This window comes from Spermophilus citellus (genome assembly GCF_964194105.1).
Source record: "Spermophilus citellus genome assembly, chromosome: 3".
Taxonomy (NCBI): Eukaryota; Metazoa; Chordata; class Mammalia; order Rodentia; family Sciuridae; genus Spermophilus; species Spermophilus citellus.
The window spans coordinates 172,691,541-172,713,618 of NC_138184.1; the positions used below are offsets into that span (position 1 = coordinate 172,691,541).

The 22,078-nt window shown below is 36.5% G+C and overlaps 1 protein-coding gene across 1 annotated transcript in view; it reads right to left on the reverse strand.

Annotated features, from left to right (window-relative positions):
• The window catches only part of SLC26A5 (solute carrier family 26 member 5), a 56,335-nt gene extending 36,514 nt beyond the window's left edge, over positions 1-19,821 (reverse strand). The window contains exons 1-3 of the mRNA XM_081283770.1: positions 19,703-19,821; positions 2,845-3,049; positions 2,256-2,395 (exon numbers count right to left, since the gene is read on the reverse strand). Of these exons, the coding sequence (XP_081139896.1) occupies positions 2,256-2,395; positions 2,845-2,996 (292 nt within the window). The 5' untranslated portion in view covers positions 2,997-3,049; positions 19,703-19,821. The remainder of the gene's footprint in view (positions 1-2,255; positions 2,396-2,844; positions 3,050-19,702) is intronic.
• Positions 19,822-22,078: the final 2,257 nt, after the last annotated feature.

A 22,078-nucleotide genomic window follows, 5' to 3' on the forward strand; every position in this document is an offset into this window, starting at 1 on the left:
CAGGTCCAATATGTCTTTTCTCCCATTCTCTTTGTCCAGGCTGGTTCATACCACTTCCCCTTCCTTTACTGATATTTTAGCAGAATTTTAAATGAAGACAAAACAGTGATTCGATCTGCCATGCTTAACCAAAAAATTCTTTCAGATATTTAAATCATTTATCAATCACAGTAAATTTACTTTCTCTTCGATTTCTATCTTTTTTACATTTTGTTTGTCATATTTATCTGTCTTCATTGATTTATGATGAGCAAACATAACTTTTCAATAGAAAATTGATTGTAGATAATCTATACCTCTTAGCAGCATCTGCTGGGTCATTCCATGTATTGAAATAGCTTCCTTCTTTCTGAAATATCACATATGCTCCTGGTTTTCCTTTCTGTTCCAGATACTTTTCTTTTCAGTCTCTTCTGCTGGGTCCTCCTTCTCTATTTGGCCTTTAATGCTGGATAGAATGTGTTCTTGGTTCCCTTCTCTTTTCACTTCACATACTCTCCCTAGGTGCCCTTGTCTCCTGCCGTGGTTTAAATGCTCTATATCTGTCAAAGATTCCCAAAGTGACATCTCTAGGCATGCCTCTTTTTTAAGTTCATCACATTTGAATATAAACTTGAAATATCCAATTGTATATCTCACAAGTACCTTAAAATGCACAAGTTCAAACTTATCCTTCAATTCCATTCCTGTGATTTTTATTATTCTGCAACCATCCTTCCCTCCCTCAGTAACAGAAACCTGGGAGTCATTTTGACTATTCCTCTTCCTTATCGTCCCCTTATCCAACTCAATAGCCCAGCAACCTTAAAGCTATCCTTGACACTCCTTCCTCCCTCATTCTCACTAAATGGCTAGTCTTACTGATCTTACCTACAGAATACATATCACACAGTTTTCCAGTTGTTTCCATTTTTAAAAAGATATTTTTTTAGTTATTCATGGACACAATACCTTTATTTTGTTTATTTTTATGTGGTTTTGAGGATTGAACCCAGTGCTGCACATGTGCGAGGCAAGTGCTCTGCCACTGAGCTACAGCCCCAGCCCCCAGTTGTTTCCATTTTTATAGCCATCACCCTAGTCCAAGATGAAGAAAGCCAACTGGTTAAAAATGAGCTTGTGAGATGACTGTGAAAACCCAACAAGGCAAAATCCTGAGGATTACTTTAAGTATGAGTTTATTAGGTTCCCTGGAGGCACATCCTGAGTTGTCAGTCCTGCTCCACTGAAGGTCAGTAAGCTTCTGTTTGCCATTGCGAATGCTGAGGCTTTATCTTCTCCTTACCCTGCCCTGGCCTCTGCCTTTGAATCTGTCTGTTTTTGCATTCTTGGGGGTGATGGTGCCAAATGGGTGTGGGAAACTATCCTCTACCTTGTCTAAGATTTCAATAGATTTAATAGATGTGGCAAATCAAACACTTGGAAATTTTAAAACTCAATAATTGATTGTTAGGGGAAGCATTTTTCTTAGAAATTAATTTTGGGGCCAGGTACAGTGGTGTACACCTATAATCCCAGTGAATTGAGAAGCTGAGGCAGGAGGATCTCACTTTGAGGCAGTCTCAGCAACTTAACAATGCCCTAAGCAACTCAATAAAACCTTGTCTCAAAATAAAAAATAACAAGATCTGGGGATGTAGCTCAGTAATAAAGTACCCCTCAGTTCAATCCCAAGTACCAAAAAAAAAAAAAAAAAAAAAAAAAGAAAGAAAGAAAGAAAGAAAGAAAGAAAGAAAGAAAAAGAAGAAAAATCATTATAAATTAATTTTTGGGAAACTGGCTAAGAAGGTAATGGATTTTTGACCAGCTAACTTAGAACCTGTTCAAGCCATTATTACCTTTGCCTATGCCAAGCCACTGGAATGAATAAATTGATATTTTCTTAAGTTCTTATATCAAATATAAAATCATAGTATATCATGATCCCTTGTAATTAGAGTATGGATTTAGAAGCCAAAATCTTTAATAACAACCACAACAAAATGTTGATTGATTGACTTAGCAAGGTAATGCCAAATCAGTTTACTGATTTGCAAAATAGAACCACCATTTTCTGCTATGAATACTTCTGGGGCTTTTAAAGGGCAAAGTTTCTGAAGAAATCCATTAGGAAGGTAAAAGTTATAAAAATGATCTGATAAAAACCATACATTTGCAATCATGATGGAAAAGGGTCAAATAACTGTTCAAGGAGATGATAGCAAGGGAAACAAAAGAAGAAAAACAACAAAAGAAAAGAAAGATATTCTACTAACCTTGAGGAAGCTGAAGCACTCCAGTGCTTATGCCTGAGACCAAATCACCCAACACATACTCCTTGAATTTATATGCTGGCAACCATTTAGTTATGGGCAGAAACATATAAATGATATTTCTTATTTTTTTAGGAGTACAGCTGTGAAGATAAAGACAGAAACAAAGTTATAAATAAGGAATATCTCTGCAGAGTTCACAGTGTGACATTTTCCCTTCCTTATATCCATGAGTGAGAAAGAAACATTCACAACTGATGATTCAAGGTGTTGCTAAATAGGGTCAGAGTCAGCAAGGGCTGGGGTGGAGACAGAGTGGGCTGGACCTTCTGGGAGACAGAGGGAAGAGGTGGATATTTCAGAAGTGGGTGGAGAATTAGAAAGCGGGTCATTTGGGTAAAACTTGACACAAAAGTAAGGCATCGTAAAAGTAAAATAAACATGGTGACACCCATGATGAAGCCCAGGTTCCATCCTATGTCTAACACTGAACTGTTGTGGCTGGCTTTGCACATCAGGAGTGCTCAATTCACTCTCCCTTCACTTCATGGTGGAACCATACGTAAAGGGAGCAGATTAGAACACAACGTACGTGAATGCCTGTTTTAGTTTATCACCAATGGAATCCGAAACCTTGTCCTTCGTGTGTAGTCTTTCCTGGAGGACTGGATGACTAAAGATGGGCCTTTCCACATAGTACCTCTGGGATGCTGCAAGGATTTCATTTTCTTCAGCATGATCCATAGTACTCCAAAATTATTTATTAACAGCAGGAGACAAGCATTTCTTGAGAGTCACTAAGGAAGAAAATTAAAGCTTCATGTCAGTTGCCAAAGTCCTACTGCTCCTAAGCATCTCTTCCTTACAGTATTCCTAAGTTCTGAGGACTTCTTAGACATCCAGGGCACCCAACACATTATTCTGTATACAGTAGGAACTAATAAGTAGAATAAAGTCATCATCAATACAAACATAAACGTGATTTATTTCCTCCCAAAGCAACAAGTGTACTTTCAACAAAAGCTCATCCTAAGTTCAGTGGCTAATGCTGTCTCTAGTTCCTATTAAGGGGAACTGTAAGGCAGGCCAACACTGGCCATCTGTTTATGTCAAGTAAACAGAATGGAGAGTAAGACTGCACTTAAATTGATATCCAATTTCAAGAAGGTGTATCAGCTTCCTTTCCCAATTCCATGCTTATATTTGATTACTCCTCAAATTATTCTATGGTTCAGTCTGGATGTTCATGTCTCCATGAAGGAAATCCCTGTGAGGTCACAAATAAAAACTTTAGCACATTAGTATAATATTGTTTTAAAGGTGATAATATTGTCAAGTGTTAGACTATTAGAATGGTTGATATTTTTTCCTTGCTACATAGTGAATACCTCTTATTTGAATAAAATAAACAATTGAGGAATAAAAATCTAACATATTTGTGTACCTGGAGATACATATAAGAATATTCACATGGTTTCATGACAGTAAACAATTGGTAAAAACCCAAATGTCTACTTATATACAATAAAAAATATATTTTGGTGTATTCATAAATTGAACCCTATGCAGTAGTTAAAAGAAAATAAATCTATACATCATTATCAATAAATCTCAAAAACTTAATTTTGGGGCTGGGGTTGTGGCTCAGTGGTAGAGTGCTTGCCTTGCATGTGTGAGGCACCACATTAAAAAATAAACAAAATAAAGTTATTGTGTCCATCTACCACTAAAAAATAACCCCTTATTTTCAATAAAAATATAAGGCACAAATAGATATATACAGGATGCAATTACAATAAAAAACTTTCAAAGCAAAAGTGTATGTTGTTATAGCAGTATATATTTAATATATATGTGTGTAAAAGTACAAAAGTACAAAAGCATTTGTGACAATGGTAAACAGTGAGACCAGATGGTGTTACTTCTGGAGAGAAGGGGAATGAGACTAGGGAGGGATAGTCAGAGAGCTCTGACTAACTGTTATTGGCAATGTTTAGATTGTAAAAAGAACTGGCATAATTAGAGCAAGCATAAGATTTTATTGTGGTGAGTGGTAAGTAAACTGTTGTTTGCTACATGATTCTTTGTGCCTGACTTAACCGTTGAACTATATATTCATAATAAAAAGCACACAACCCTTGGGCTGGGTAAAGCACTTGCCTAGCATGTGTGAGGCATTGGGTTCTATCCTTAGCATCACATAAAAATAAATAAAATAAAATAAAATAAAATAAAGGTATTATGTCTATAAAAAAAAAAAAGGCACACAACCCAATATTCCCAACAGAAGGAAGTCAAGAGCAGAGGAGCCTGAGCTAACAAATGCATGGTTAGGTTTGGGTGGCGCCTATGGCATTGGGTCACTAATGTCAGTGAAACTTCGTGATGGTGAAAAGTCAGGTTTTCACCAAAGTGAAACTAGTCTTGTGCAACTGGCCACAAAACAGAATGCAAAATAAATACATATGTCCAAAAAGACTGAAAATTCAAGAGCCTCAAATAAAATGATATGTGACAAGCCAGTGTGACCAAGTGCCACCAAGAATGGTATTTCAATGCTATTGTTTGAATGTTTTTGTCATCTCTAAAATTTGTGTTGAAATTTAATTGCCTATGCAATGAAGATGTGTGGCCTACAAGGGGGATTGAGCCCAAAGGACTCGGCCCTCATAAACGGGATTAGGTGGCCTTATAAAAGAGCCTGATGGAGGGATCCTATCCCTTTTTGTCCCTTATGTCAGGTGAGGACACAGTGTCCCTCCCCTCCAGGTGATACAGCAATAAGGTACCATCTTGGAGGTGGAGAGACCAGGCCCTCATCAGTGGGCAACTTGATTTTGGACTTCCTGGCCTCTGGAGCTGTGAGAAATAAATTTATATTGTTTATAAATGACTCAAATCTTGGCATTTTGTTTTATCAGCATAAACGAACCAAGGCAGGAATGATAGTCTGGGGAAGAAAGACTTTGCAACAGAATCTGATAAAGATTATACATTTTTTGTTTTAGATTAGCAAGTCTGGGTGGACACCCGTCATCTGACTTTTATGGCCACTCCTAGGAACCATTATAATACACCGAAATGCAGCAGCAGAAATAAATATTAGACATCCTTGTTTTTATTGTCAAGAGTTCTTTGGCTAGCCCCAACATCAGGAATCTCTGATTTACACCCATTAATCTGAAGAGTACTTTTCACCCCTGTTTTTCTCCTAGAACCTCAAATTTCATTTCATTAACCAGAACAATTATAAATTATATAAAATAAATATAAATTATAAATATATAATTATATATAATATTTAACATATTATAATTATATAACATAATATAATTATATATAATATATAACAATTATATATTTATAGAAATTCAGATGACCAGGGAGACAGGCACTTGACATTTAAAATGCTGGCTTTCAACTGTGGCTAGACTGGACTCTCCTCAGACACTAAAACACTAAAGCCAGGTTCCACACACGACCTGTTCATTAGACAGCCTTTAGGAGGCAAGGCCCAGGCATTGTTTCTTAAAGCATCCTGACATGATTTTAGTGAGGAATATGAATGGAGAACCGCCAGTTTATAACCTAAGACAGACAGAGAAACAGACATGAAAGAGACAAGAAAATCACCAAGCAGCATTTTAAAATAAAAGCAAATGACAGATTTTAAAGCAAATTAATCAGTGACACAATTAAAGCCAGATTAGATTATTTTTTAAAAAATTTTATGATATATGACATAATAGAGTCATGCAACATAAAATAATAAATATGGTAAAAATAGTAAGCGTACTGAGAAGTACATGAAATCAGTTTTGAAGAGGAATTTTAAACATAAGGGCATGCTGTAGCAGTAAAAATGTTTCTCTGAATCTGCTATTTTCACTTAGGGCATTGGTTCTCAGCCCTGGCTGCACAGTGGAGTGACTTGGGCAGATTTAACTACTACTGATGCCTACCTCTACAGGCAGGGATTCTGACTTACTTGGTCTGAAAAGCAGGCAGAGATTTAAAATTTAAAAAGTTCTCAGGTGATGCTACTGTGCACCCAAGGTTCTAAACTAGTGACTTAGGAGATGGCAAAACAAAAACTCATACCCACCCACCCAGCTATCTACCCTCCCAAACAAACAAAAAGGAAAAATATGAATACAATGTAAATAGTATGCAATGCATTGTATCAGTATCTTTACTTGTGTGTCATTGAAATATTTAATACAAAATTACAAAGAGGAATTATTTAGCTTGGGTTTCTCAAGCAAGTCTTGCTTCTGTGCTTATGTTCTCACAGCAAAAGGGAGTTCTGTGTAGATGGGCAGTTCACTGTCTTCTGTGTCTGAGGCAAATGCAGCCTTAATTGAAGGCCAATTCATTGAGGAGAAAATCTCAATGCAATTTAGATCTCAAACATTAGATGGAATCAGGAAAGCATTAGGACATATTTTCTTCATAGGGTTCAGAGAAAGTACATGATATCTGGTAGAATTTGCATGTTAGATAAGCAACATATTTTTAGTGTAAGTATGTACCAAATATTACATGTGACATAGAAATTTATTCTTTGTTTACCTCAACTTTAACTGGGTATTCTGTATTTTTATTTGCTAAATCTGGCAACCATAACTCCTGTAGATTAGAAAGATACACAGTAAAGAGAGATTTCTCAAGTATTTCTGAGGTTCTACAACCCTGGCTATAATCTGTGTCCTCCTAGAGAGATCTGTTTCACAGCTCAGAATGTCTCAACTGGGAAAGAAAAAAAGAGGATATTATAAGTACTATAGAGCTTAGTTAAAGCATTTGGGAGGATTGTGTAGGCTGTATGCAAATACTATGCCATTTTATATAAGGAGCTTGGGCATCCATGGATTTTGGTATCTATTGGGGGAGGTTGGAACCAATCCTCATTGATATCAAAGCACAACTATATCCTACAGTCAACAATCAGAAGCCCTTGTTCACTAGAACTAATCCAGGAAGACTCTCCATTCACCTCTCTGCCTTCAGACCTGGCTGGTCATGCATGTCATCTGCCTCTGCCAATCTCATGTTCACCACTTCTCTGGTGTTCTTTTTATAAGATCACTTGCAACCCCATGGTCTTTCTTATTTATTTATTTAAATTTTTAAATTGGTTCTAATTAGTTACCCATGGTCTTTCTTGCACTAATTCTTGGTTCTGTTTCATTACTAACTTACTTCTAGACATTTTCCTATATCATTCTCTTCAGAGTTTTCCATTCTTGTATAATTTTTTAGCCATTTAAATGGAGTTCTGGGATAGACAGAAAACAAATGTTTGTTCTTACTCTGTTATCTTTGACCCCTGATTTGTTATTATGGACCATTTTTACATTGGGTAGTCAGGTGCTACAATTCATCACATATATTTTTAACATGAAATATATAAATGTATGAAGAAATATTTGAAAAAATTTTTCATAAAATGGCAAACAGGAGCTGTGTTGATGGTGGTATTATAGGTACTGATCTTTTATATTTTTGTTTATCTGCATATTCTAGGATTTCCACATTAGATACTATTATTTTAGAAACTGACATTATAAAACTATGTTAAGTGCTGATAACAAAAGTAACAGGTACCTTCTGTTATTCTCTTAGAGGAGGAGTCTGCAAATACAGGAGACCCTTGCCATTTGAAATGACAAGCGGGAATTATGAGCCAGAGGTGGTGGTGCACACTCATAATCTCAGTTACTCAGGAGGCTGAGGCAGGAGGATTACAAATTCAAGTCCAGTCTGGGCAATTTAGCAAGATTATGTCTCAAAAGAAACTAAAAAGGGTTAGGGACATAACTCAGTGGCAGAGTGCTTGTCTAACATGTACAAAGTCCTGGATTCAATCCCCACTACCATGCACGTGTACACAAAGTGGGAGTTATATCCACAGACCAAAATTTAAGAATTTGAATATTCTCAAAAATTGAGAAGGAAATACAGGTGAGTTTCTCAACTGATTCAAGTTATTAAGGATTATGCCTTGTAGCATGACCCACATATTGACCAAGATACAGGTCTATTTTCTCTACTATGAAATACATGAGGCCTCTTTGGATTTGCTTCTTATTAATAATTGAAACCAAACACCAAGCATCTACTAAAGGAAACACGAATCAATGCCACCTATGAGGGGACAGGTAGTTAATGAAAATGCATGAAGTGAACCAGTTGAGTCTATGCCAATCTAGAAAGCATATGCCAAGCCAAAGTAGACAGGTGCTACTCAGCTCTTGCTGAATATGAGTAAGGCCTCCATTTAATCTTTTCTTTAAATAGTCTTTTCAATAAATGATGTTGGGAAAACTGGTTATCTACATGCAAAAGACTGAGATTGGATTCTTTTATCACACTAAATAAAAAAATAAAATAAAAATGAATGGATAAAAGACTTAAATTTAAGACCCAGAAGTACTAGAAGAAAATAGTACAGAAGTACTAGAAGAAAATACATGGAAAAGTTTCATTACATTTCATTACATTGGTCTGGACAATGATATTTTGGGATATGAGCCTGAAAGCACAGGCAATAAAAGCAGAAATAGACAAATAGGTGACATCAGGAGAATGTAACCCACAGAATGGGAGATAATATTTGCAAACCTACACCTAATAAGGGGTTAATATCTAAAATCTGTAAGAACGCAAAAACTCAATAACAAGAAAACCAAAAGCATGATTTAAAAATGGGCTAAGGACCCTAATGGATACTCAAAAGAAGACACATGAATGGCCAATAGGTAAATGAATATATGTTCATTATCACTAATTATTAGAGAAATGCAAATTAAAACCACAGTGAGATGTCACCTTGCATCTGTTAGAATTATTTTTATATATATAAAAAAGAAAGATGAGCGTTGATGAGAATGTGGGGGTAAGAGTCAATCTTGCAATATTGTCAGTAGGAATGTAAATGAATACAGCTATTATGGAAAACAATATAGAATTTCCTTAAAAAAACAAAAAAAAAAACAAAAAACTATGATTAGAACTACCACATGACCCAGTGGTAGTTCTGAGCATTATCCAAAGGAACTGAAATCAACATGTTGAAGGGATACTACCCTCTGGTGTTCTTGTAGCACTATTTATAATGGAAACAATAAAATGAAATGGAAGAAATGGAAGCCACATAAGGTCCATCAGAAGATAAACAGAAAAAATGTGCTATATACACACAATGGAATACTATTCAGTCTTTAAAAGAAGGAAATCCTGTCATTTGTGACAACATGATTAATCTGAAGAACATTATGCTAAGTGAAATAACCTAAGCACAGAAAGAGAAATACCACTGATGTCACTTACATATGGAATCTAAAAAGGCTGAACTCACAGAAATAGAGAGTAGAATGACAGTTACCAGAGGCAGGGAGATAGGTGGAAAAGGGAGAGAGAATGGGGAGTAGTTGATCACAGGGTACAGAGTTTCAGTTGGAAAGGAGGAATAAGTTTTGAGATCTGTTGTGCAGCAAGTTGACTACAGCCAATAATAATGTAATGTGTACTTCAAAAGGACAAAGAGTAAGTTTTAAATATCTCACCATACAAAATAATAGGTAAATGAGGTGATGGTTAATTAGATTGATTTCATCATTCCATAGTGTATGGATATATTGAAACATCATACCATACTTCATAAATATATACAATTATGATTTGTCAATTAACAATATTATTAACTCAAAAATTAAAACATTCTTTATCTTGAAGTTCATTTACATAGGGTGAATTGTACAGATCTGCATATGGTTTTATGAGTCTTACTGTGTGTGCCTTTCTGGCTTCTATATGTAGAATTCCTATCACCCAGAAATTTACCTTGTCAATCCCTACCACAGTTCTGGCAACCATGGTTCTGATTTCTATTACCATGTATTAGTTATGCCTATTGTAGAACTTCATATAGAACATCCAGGTGTTTTTTTGGGGGGTGGGGTACTTATGATTAAACTCAGGGGCACTCAACCACTGAGCCACATCCCCAAGCCCTATTTTGTGTTTTATTTAGAGACAGGGTCTCACTGAGTTGCTTAGCACTTTAACAACCTTGCTGTTGCTGAGGCTGGATTTGAACTAATGATTCTCCTACCTCAGCCTCCTGAGCTACTGGGATTACAGCCATGCACCACTACACCTGGCAGTTGGCAGAACATCCAGTTTTTAAAGATAACTTTAAACTACACTTTTACAAAAACATTTTTAATCTTCAATGGTGGAAACGAATACTGATTTTTAAGGAAACAATGTGCAGACCCAAAACAGAGAGGCTAACCTCAACGCAACAACAACACAACCACTGTGTGTCTGTTCTACAGTAAGAATGATTTGTACAAATTCATTAAATTTCTCTCATGAAATAACCTGATGGGTTTTATTCTTTAGCAATTAGGAGCACATTCCTTAAAACAGGAAGGGCCAGCCTTATCTTCAGGGAACAAGAAATGAAGAAAAGGGAGAGTGGAGCCCACTCCATAGTCATTCCTGGGGGAAAAGGAACTTCAAAGGAAATACTGAGAAAAGTCCAGTTTGGTGGGGGAAAATAAAAGCTAAGGGAATGTTTAGAGGCAGTAACACAGAAGGAACAGAACACAGGGCTGCTATTATTTTGATCAAACAGCAGGAAACCCTATCTTCACATCATCCCTTAGGAATCCCACTGACAGGCTGGGGCTGGGGCTCAGTGCACTTGCCTAGCATGTGTGAGGCAATGAGTTCAAATCTCAGCACTGCATATAAAAAATAAATTAAATAAAGGTCCATTGTGAACTTAGGAAAACAAAATAAAACAAAACAAAACAAGAATCCCACTGACAAGGCACTACAAGGCCCTAGATGCTCTTCAGCATCCTCCCAAACTCCTGTCCACAACTGCTCCTTTCTTGGCTGACTTTAAAAAATTTCCCTCTACCTTAAAGAGGATACAAGACAGCAAATTCAAGCAGCGAAAGAACACATTGAGAATGAATTACATAAACAGATAAAAGAAGAAGTTAAGCATCTTTATCAGGAGAGAGAGATTATAAAAAAAAATCAAACAATAATTCTAGAAATGAAGGAAACGATAAACCAAATTAAAAACTCAATTGAGAGTATCACTAACAGAGTGGAGCAAGTAGAAGCCAGAACATCAGATAATGAAGACAAAATATATCATCATGAAAAGAGTCTAGCCAACTCAGAAAGGCTGGTAAAAAATCACGAGAAAAACATCCAAGAGTTATGGGATAACATAAAAAAACCAAACTTACGAGTCTTCGGGATAGAAGAAGGTACAGAGATTCAAACCAAGGGAATGAGTAACCTGCTGAATGAAATAATTACAGAAAACTTTCCAGAAATAAAAAAGGAAACAGATATACAAATTGAAGATGCATACAGGACACCGAGCACACAAAATCACAGTAGACCAACGTCAAGACACATTGTTATGAAGATAGCCAATATACAGAACAAAGAGAAAATATGAAAAGCTACTAGAGAAAGGAGACAGATTACATTCAGGGGTAAACCAATAAGGTTAACAACGGATTTTTCATCACAGACACTGAAAGCAAGAAGGTCATGGAACAATGTATTTCAAACACTGAAAGACAATGGATGCCAACCAAGAATTCTGTATCCAGCAAAATTAAGCTTCAGGTATGACAACGAAATAAAAATCTTTCATGATAAACAAAAGTTAAAAGAATTTGCAGCCAGAAAACCAGCATTGCAAAGCATTTTGAGCAAAACACTACACGAGGAAGAAATGAAAAACAATAACCAAAACCATCAGTAGGAAGTGCCTCGGTAAAGACAGAGGGCGAGGGGAAAGATAATCATGGAGAAACAAACTAAATTTTTTTAAAAAAGGATAAACAATCAAACATGGATGGAAGTACAAACCATATATCAATAATAACTCTGAATGTTAATGGCTTAAACTCTCCAATAAAGCGACATAGGCTGGTATCATGGATTAAAAAAACAAATCCAACAATATGCTGCCTCCAGGAGACACATCTGATTGGAAAAGACATACACAGGCTGAAGGTGAAAGGATGGGAAAAAATATACCACGCACATGGTCCTCGTAAGCAAGCAGGGGTGGCCATCCTCATATCGAATAAAATCGACTTCAAGACTAAGTTAATCAAAAGGGATAAAGAAAAACATTATATACTGTTAAAAGGAACCATTCACCAACAAGACATAACAATTATCAATATTTATGCACCAAATAATGGTGCTGCGACATTCATAAAACAAATTCTCCTCAAGTTCAAGAATCAAATAGACCACAACACAATAATTATGGGTGACTTCAACACACCTCTCTCACCATTGGACAGATCCTCCAAACAAAAGTTGAATAAAGAAACTATAGAACTCAATATCACAATCAATAACCTAGACTTAACTGACATATATAGAATATATCAACCATCATCAAATGGATATACTTTTTTTCTCAGCAGCACATGGATCCTTCTCAAAAATAGACCATATATTATGCCATAGGGCAACCCTCAGTAAATATAAAGGGGTGGAGATAATACCTTGCATTTTATCTGATCATAATGGAATGAAACTGGAAATCAATGATAAAAGAAGGAAGGAAAGATCCTACATCACATGGAAAATGAACAGTATGTTACTGAATGATCAATGGGTTACAGAAGACATAAAGGAGGAAATCAAAAAATTCTTAGAGATAAATGAAAATACAGACACAACATATCGGAATCTATGGGACACAGTGAAAGCAGTTTTAAGAGGAAAATTCATTGCCTGGTGGTCATTCCTCAAAAAAAGAAAAAACCAACAAATAAATGAGCTCACACTTCATCTCAAAGCCCTAGAAAAGGAAGAGCAAAACAACAGCAAATGTAGCAGAAGGCAAGAAATAATTAAAATCAGAGCGGAAATCAATGAAATTGAAACAAAAGAAACTATTGAAAAAATTAACAAAACTAAAAGTTGGTTCTTCAAAAAAATAAATAAGATCGACAGACCTTTAGCCATGCTAACGAAGAGAAGAAGAGAGAGAACTCAAATTACTAACATACGGGATGAAAAAGGCAATATCACAACAGATGCTACAGAAATACAGAAGACAATTAGAAATTATTTTGAAAACCTATATTCCAATAAAATAGAAGATAGTGAAGACATCGATAAATTTCTTAAGTCATATGATTTGCCCAGACTGAGTCAGGAGGATACACACAATTTGAACAGACCAATATCAATGGATGAAATTGAAGAAGCCATCAAAAGACTACCAACCAAGAAAAGCCCAGGACCGGATGGGTATACAGCGGAGTTTTACAAAACCTTTAAAGAAGAATTAATACCAATACTTTTCAAGTTATTTCAGGAAATAGAAAAAGAGGGAGCTCTTCCAAATTCATTCTATGAGGCCAACATCACCCTGATTCCGAAACCAGACAAAGACACCTCAAAGAAAGAAAACTACAGACCAATATCTCTAATGAACCTAGATGCAAAAATCCTCAATAAAATTCTGGCGAATCGAATACAAAAACACATCAAAAAAATTGTGCACCATGATCAAGTAGGATTCATCCCTGGGATGCAAGGATGGTTCAATATATGGAAATCAATAAATGTTATTCACCACATCAATAGACTTAAAGATAAGAACCATATGATCATCTCGATAGACGCAGAGAAAGCATTCGACAAAGTATAGCATCCCTTTATGTTCAAAACATTAGAAAAACTAGGGATAACAGGAACTTACCTTGACATTGTAAAAGCTATCTATGCTAAGCCTCAGGCTAGCATCATTCTGAATGGAGAAAAATTGAAGGCATTCCCTCTAAAATCTGGAACAAGACAGGGATGCCCTCTATCACCACTTCTATTCAATATAGTTCTCGAAACACTGGCCAGAGCAATTAGACAGATGAAAGAAATTAAAGGCATAAAAATAGGAAAAGAAGAACTTAAATTATCACTATTTGCGGATGACATGATTCTATACCTAGAAGACCCAAAAGGGTCTACAAAGAAACTACTAGAACTAATAAATGAGTTCAGCAAAGTGGCAGGATATAAAATCAACACACATAAATCAAAGGCATTTCTTTATATCAGCGACAAAACTTCTGAAACGGAAATGAGGAAAACACTCCATTCACAATATCCTCAAAAAAAAAATAAAATACTTGAGAATCAACCTAACAAAAGAGGTGAAAGATTTATACAATGAAAACTACAGAACCCTAAAGAGAGAAGTAGAAGAACATCTTAGAAGATGGAAAAATATACCCTGTTCATGGATAGGCAGAACTAACATCATCAAAATGGCGATATTACCAAAAGTTCTCTATAGGTTTAATGCAATGCCAATCAAAATCCCAATGGCATTTCTTGTAGAAATAGATAAAGCAATCGTGAAATTCATATGGAAAAATAAAAGACCCAGAATAGCAAAAGCAATTCTAAGCAGGAAGTGTGAATCAGGCGGTATAGCGATACCAGATTTCAAACTATATTACAGAGCAATAGTGACAAAAACAGCATGGTACTGGTACCAAAACAGGCGGGTGGACCAATGGTATAGAATAGAGGACACAGAGACTAATCCACAAAGTTACAACTATCTTATATTTGATAAAGGGGCTAAAAGCATGCAATGGAGGAAGGATAGCATCTTCAACAAATGGTGTTGGGAAAACTAGAAATCCATATGCAACAAAATGAAACTGAATCCCTTTCTCTCGCCATGCACAAAAGTTAACTCAAAATGGATCAAGGAGCTTGATATCAAATCAGAGACTCTGCGTCTGATAGAAGAAAAAGTTGGCTCTGATCTACATATTGTGGGGTCGGGCTCCAAATTGCTTAATAGGACACCCATAGCACAAGAGTTAATAACAAGAATCAACAAATGGGACTTACTTAAACTAAAAAGTTTTTTTCTCAGCAAGAGAAACAATAAGAGAGGTAAATAGGGAGCCTACATCCTGGGAACAAATTTTTACTCCTCACACTTCAGATAGAGCCCTAATATCCAGAGTATACAAAGAACTCAAAAAATTAGACAATAAGATAACAAATAACCCAATCAACAAATGGGCCAAGGACCTGAACAGACACTTCTCAGAGGAGGATATACAATCAATCAATAAGTACATGAAAAAATGCTCACCATCTCTAGCAGTCAGAGAAATGCAAATCAAAACCACCCTAAGATACCATCTCACTCCAGTAAGATTGGCAGCCACTATGAAGTCAAACAACAACAAGTGCTGGCGAGGATGTGGAGAAAAGGGTACACTTGTACATTGCTGGTGGGACTGCAAATTGGTGCGGCCAATTTGGAAAGCAGTTTGGAGATTCCTGGGAAAGCTGGGAATGGAACCACCATTTGACCCTGCTATTGCCCTTCTCGGACTATTCCCTGAAGACCTTAAAAGAGCATGCTACAGGGATACTGCCACATCGATGTTCATAGCAGCACAATTCACAATAGCTAGACTGTGGAACCAACCCAGATGCCCTTCAATGGATGAATGGATAAAAAAAATGTGGCATCTATACACAATGGAGTACTATGCAGCAATAAAAAATGACAAAATCATAGAATTTGCAGGGAAATGGATGGCACTAGAGCAGATTATGCTTAGTGACGCTAGCCAATCCCTAAAAAAAAATACCAAATGTCTTCTTTGATATAATGAGAGCAACTATGAACAGAGCAGGGAGGAAGAGCAGGAAGAAAAGATTAACATTAAACAGAGACATGAGATGGGAGGGAAAGGGAGAGAAAAGGGAAATTGCATGGAAATGAAGGGAGACCCTCATTGCTATACAAAATTACATATAAGAGGTTGTGAGGGGAATGGGAAAATAAACAAGGAGAGAAATGAATTACAGTAGATGGGATAGAGAGAGAAGATGGGAGGGGAGGGGAGGGGGATAGTAGGGGATAGGAAAGGTAGCAGAATATAACAATTACTAATAGGGCATTATGTAAAATTGTGGATGTGTAACCGACGTGATTCTGCAATCTGCATTTGGGGTAAAATTGGGGGTTCATAACCCACTTGAATCTAATGTATGAAATATGATATGTCAAGAGCTTTGTAACGTTGTGAACAACCAATAAAAAAAAAGAAATTCTAAATAAAAAAAGGATGATAATAAAGTCACCAACCTCCAAAAAAAAAAATTTCCCTCTACCTCTCACCTTGTCCCTGGGCTGCAGCCACAGGGACCTCTCTTGCTTCCCTCTGACTTTTTCATGCACACCTGACTCAGGGGCTCTGTCTGGAACTCTACTTCCAGATAGCTTCATAATCTTTTCCTTTACCACCTCCATTCTAGCTCCATATCACTTATTCACAGGAAGCTTTCTGTGAGCATTGATTAAAAAATTGTCCACCACGCTTTTTCCCCAGCTTTGCCTTAGCATTTTCATCATCTAACCTATATTACATTTTATTTCTTTATTTTGTCTTCCCTCCTCCATTCATGAGAATGGAAGCTACAGGAAAATGGCATTAGAATTCATTAAATATTTGTTGAATGAATGAGTGAATCAAGGCAGAAGGAAAGAGAGGAAGAAATGAAAAACCCTGCTACCTTTAGAGATTGTTGTTAAGAGTGCTCAATAAAACAGGGACTAGTTAAGAAATTCTATCATTTCTCATTATTTTATATTTCATTGTTTTGAGGAACTAAATCAGTAGATAAATGGATTAAAAAATGTGGCATATATACACAATGGAATATTACTCAGCAATAAGAGAGAATAAAATCATGGCATTTGCAGGTAAATGGATGGCTTTGGAGAAGATAATGGTAAGTGAAGTTACCCCATCCCCCCAAAACAAATGGTGAATGTTTTCTCTGATATAAGTGACTGACTCATAGTGGGGTAGAGAGAGGGAGCATGGGAGGAATAGAGGAACTCTAGATAGGGCAGAGGGGTAGGAGGGGAAGGGAGGGGGCAGGGTGTTAGCAATGATGGTGGAATGTGATGGACATCACATCCAATTCATTCATCTTCATTCAATTCATGAAGACATGAATTGGTGTGAACATACTTTATATATAAACAGAGATATGAAAAATTGTGTTCTATATGTGTAATAAGAGTTGTGATGCATTCTGCTGTCATATATTTAAAAAATGAAAGCAATTAAAAAATTTAAAAAGTTAGATGCATTGGAGAACAAATGTTTATATGTAAACATATTAATGAGTCTTTGAGTTTAGCAAATTTTTATCATTGTTAAGGTTATGGTGACAAATCCATCTTTTCCTAGTGCCTTTATTCCTACCTTAATTCATTTTAAGAAGCAGGTAAAGAATAAATCATGAAATCATAAAACAGCATGTGCCAATACCATAAAATCTTTGGGAACAATGATCAGTGAGAAAGACATAAAATCAATGCAATGCTAGAATTTTATTTATGCATTTTTTTAATGGTGTTGGGTAAACCAGCTCTAGGTGGCTGGCAAGGTGGAGGCTGAGCTGGTTCTGTAGATATGCACTGGATTTTTAAAATCAGGGATGGGCAGCTCCTCTGAGATACAAAGGCAAAGAACTCCACTGCTGGTAGCTTTCCACTCCAGAAAAAAGTATTCTCCAACAAATACTAATACTAAAATATCATTTAGTATTCAGTCAGGCCCTGGTATTGGTGAACACTAGATTATATCAAGTGTTTGAGGCCACCAGCTCACTCTTGGAGCTACCATTCCACACACTGCATATGGAAGACTGCAGGGAACAAGCAGGAATCACGGGCCAGAAGCCCACATTCACCAACAGAGCAAATAGGATATGATGATTTGCCTACAACATAGAAAGCTTGACAACAAGTTTGTAGCAGATTAACCCAAAGAGAAGTTCAATATAATCCCCTGTAATGCACGTGCCTCTTACCCTGGCTTAATCCTTCCCATTTTTTGTCAACTCATGTCCTTCTCTCTGACATGCCTTTGAGGTATTTTCAGATATGTAGAAGGAGAAACAAAGAACAGGAAAGACGAAGATCATGGATTAACACTTTAATAACTTATATCTTTATAGCAAGAATAGTTTTCTAAGTATGAGCATCTATAGAGGTTTCAATGTAACCGCAACAAGATTAGGTCCCCCAGACAAGTAAGTAAACAATGTGCTCTTTTTTTTTCCCCTCTCCCAGTTCTGGTAACTCGATAGTCTGATTACTTGAGAAGGTTTGAGGATCTTAGCTCACATTTCAGCTACAATCAAGGTGATCATCCTTATCCCTTGTTGACACCTTTCTTCCCTACCCCAACAAGTCACAGATCACTTCTAGGAGACAATTTCAAGAGGCTATTCAACACTGGCATGGATACCTAGAAAAGAGATGCAATCGTCCCAGGGGGCCTTTTGGAACAGTGGATCATTTTAGATAGGCAGAGTTACATCTAATTCAGCCCATCAAAATGCACCAGGAGCTGAAAACTCAAAGCACTCTGGGTGGTGAAAAGGAGGAGTCCCTTCCCTGAATTCACTGAAATGTCTTGGTCTGGACTGCTGCTTACAGGGCATAATTCAGGCTTGGTTACCCAGAGTGTAGGTAATGCAAGGGTGAGATAATATGTAACAGATTTTTGGGGTCTGCTTTCTGTCCTAAGATTACAGAATCTCAGAATTGGTTCTTTGTGATTATTTAACCCAGTGATTCTGATTCTTGACTGGATATTATTATTTCCTGGAGGAACTTTTAAAAGATGTCTGGGCTTACCTTAGTCCAATTAAATCAAAATCTTTTTTTTTTTTCCCAAATAAACTTTCAAGTGATGAAAACATAATGGGCCTACCTACATACTAGTAGCTGAGAAACACAGGTACCATATGTCAGCCTACTTTTTTTTAGAGACAGAGTGTCACTGAGTTGCTTAGTGCCTCACCATTGCTAAGGCTGGCTTTGAACTTGCAATCCTCCTGTCTCAGCCTCCTGAGTCACTGGGATTACAGGTGTGCGCCATCTCGCCCAGCTGCCAGCCTACTTTTATACATAGCAAAACCAAGGTCCAAAGAATTTAATTGACTTGCCCAAGATCATATGCCTAGCTACCCATGCCTAGAAGGGCCTGGATTAAAGCCATGATCTCCATGAATTTAAACATCTACCAATAATATTCTAGACTTGATTACCAGTCGCAAATTGCCAGTCAAGAATAAGGTCAGCCAAGTCTGGTTGATATCTAAGTTATATATATCAGGATCAGTTAAGCTGATCCTGACCTAAGTTCAAAGGTGAGGATAAGGTATGAGGATTTTGGCATTCTCTTTTATATTTTTCTTCCAAATAGTGGTGTATGAATCACACCTCTGGAGATTTAAGGATCCCTTTGCTCTAGATTAAATTTGTCACTACCTATGTCCCACTGTCTCATTTTACTAGTTCCAGAAGGCCCTTTACTTACCCAGATCCAATGTGCAGTACAAGAGGCAGGGGACAGAATCCCCAGCTGGGAGCTCAGTGAAGTTTAGTGAAACCTTGATTAGTGGGGCTGACAGTTGAAGGGACAGCTCACTCCTCCCCTGGGTAAAGAAGAAAGGGAGTTAACACAGAAACTGCTGGTTTGTTCTTAGAAGTCATGCCTAAATGTTCATTGATTTCTAATTCCTAATTCCAACCCACTCCAAGATACAGCTACTGTTATCACAGTGGTTTACATAGACTTTAATACTTACAAAATAAATAGAAATTGAATAAATAAATAAACAAATAATTCTTCCTAAAGGTGAACTGCTATGGTTTGAGGGAGATGGACTCCTTGATTTTTTAATTCAACCATTCCCATACTTATTAAGTCAAGGGTAGAAAATCATGTGTGAGAAACTGTTCCCCTAAATAGGATACCAGTACTGGGAACAAATCTTAGAACCACTTTTCTTGAGAAAAGCAAGAAAAATTAAAAAATAAAGCTAGGTATAGTGATGCACATCCCTGCAACTCCAGAGGCTGAGGCATGAGGATCACAAGTTTGAGGCCCAACTAGGCAACTTAGCAAAAACTTTCAAAATAAAAACAAAAAGTGCTGGGGATGCAGCTCAGTGGTAGAGTGTCCCTGGGTTCAATCCCTGGCACTCAAAACAACAAAATACAAAAAGTGAGAATGGTATAATATTCAAGAAAAAGAGCTGATCTTTTTAATATCAATTAAAATGTCAATTAAATATCAATTAAAAATTAATATAATTAAAGTGTCTTTAGTCTTTCACAGATAATCCAGAACACTTACACAAAAGACCAGGTATTTATTTCATGTGTAAGTAGAATAATACACTCAGTTTGTGGATTTATCCACATCCTTCTTCATTCTCATTTTCCTCTATCTATCTGCCCTCTTATAAAGCAAGATCTATTAACCCTGACATGAGGAATCCTCTGAAAGGTGTCCAACATTTTGAATAGGTGTGCATTTTTTTCTGGAGATGAAATCCCTACTTTTTGCTAGATTTTGAAAAAGACCTGTCGACTCTCTCAAAGTCCCCTACAACACAATTGGTTTTCAAAGGTTGAGTTGAGCAGTAGATAATAATATTCATCATTTTTGGTATCTAAAATGAAAGATTTTATGAAATTGTCTTCTGGAATTACTGTCCAAAAGAAGAATTAAAAGATTCAATGAAATTGGGTCCATTCTCCAAAAGAATGGACTTAGATAAAAGATGGTTTGGGAGGTCCCAGAGGATTAAAGTTATCCATGTTTATTCTGTCTTCCATCATATAAGATTTTACTAGTTTGAAAGCAAAAGAAAGGAAAACCATCATTTCATCACTTTTCTTGTTGATTTTAACTGTGTTAATTTAATGGTAATTCAAACATCAGGAGAAATGGATGTGTCTTCTTATTTATATTTCTGAGAAAACTGCTTACTTTGGAATTAACTAAAATGCAGACTAGCTGCTACTGTAAAATAAAATACCCACCAGAAGACATGCAAGGCATTGAAAATGAGATGAAAACTCAACTGATTTTGATTTTCAATCAAACTGGTGCTACAAACCTGTATCAACCCACTGTTTTAATTAGAAATTTCCCCAATCTTTCACTCTTCAGTTCTTAGCCATGGGCCTTTACACAGATAGCACTCACATACTTACTGGATTGAGTAAATTCTTTTGGTATCGCTCATAAATTAATGAGGAACCTGTAACTCTGTATAGTTTCAGAGTAGTTAAAGAGAGAGAGAAAAAAAGAAATGCTATGCAACAGAACTGGGACCTCAGGTGTTACTTAACAAACTAGAACACTTTCCAACAGTGCACTTAAGATATCAGCCATAGCAACCTTACCCAGGAATTCTTTACCCTAAGTTTTTTTCTAATGCAAATTAGTTTGAATTTCGTTTTCCTCCCTCTTGTCCCTTCTGGTACAAAACAATACTACCCTACAGCAATTAGATCACCTGGCAAAAAGTATCTCAGCTAGGGCTGCAGCACAGAGGTAGTGCTAGTAGGTGTAAGGCCCTGAGTTCAATTCCCAGCACCACAAGAAAATTTTAAAAAGGTCTTTCAAATTTCATTTCCAAAAGGAAATGTGCATTTCCTATTGCATATTTCAAACCCCATTCCATTTTCATTCTGGGTTAGGCCCTAAGCTAACTTTAGTAAATACGTTTAAATACAATGCACATTGTTCCCAGTTTTCAAATAAGATAAAGCAGAATCTCAGCAACCCCTCCAAAAGTTTCCATTTTTGTTGCTGCTGTTGACAAGAGTCTTCATTAAGCTTTTTAAAAATTCTAGACTCTAGATCAGCCCACAGTATTCATCACACCAGGAAAAGAAT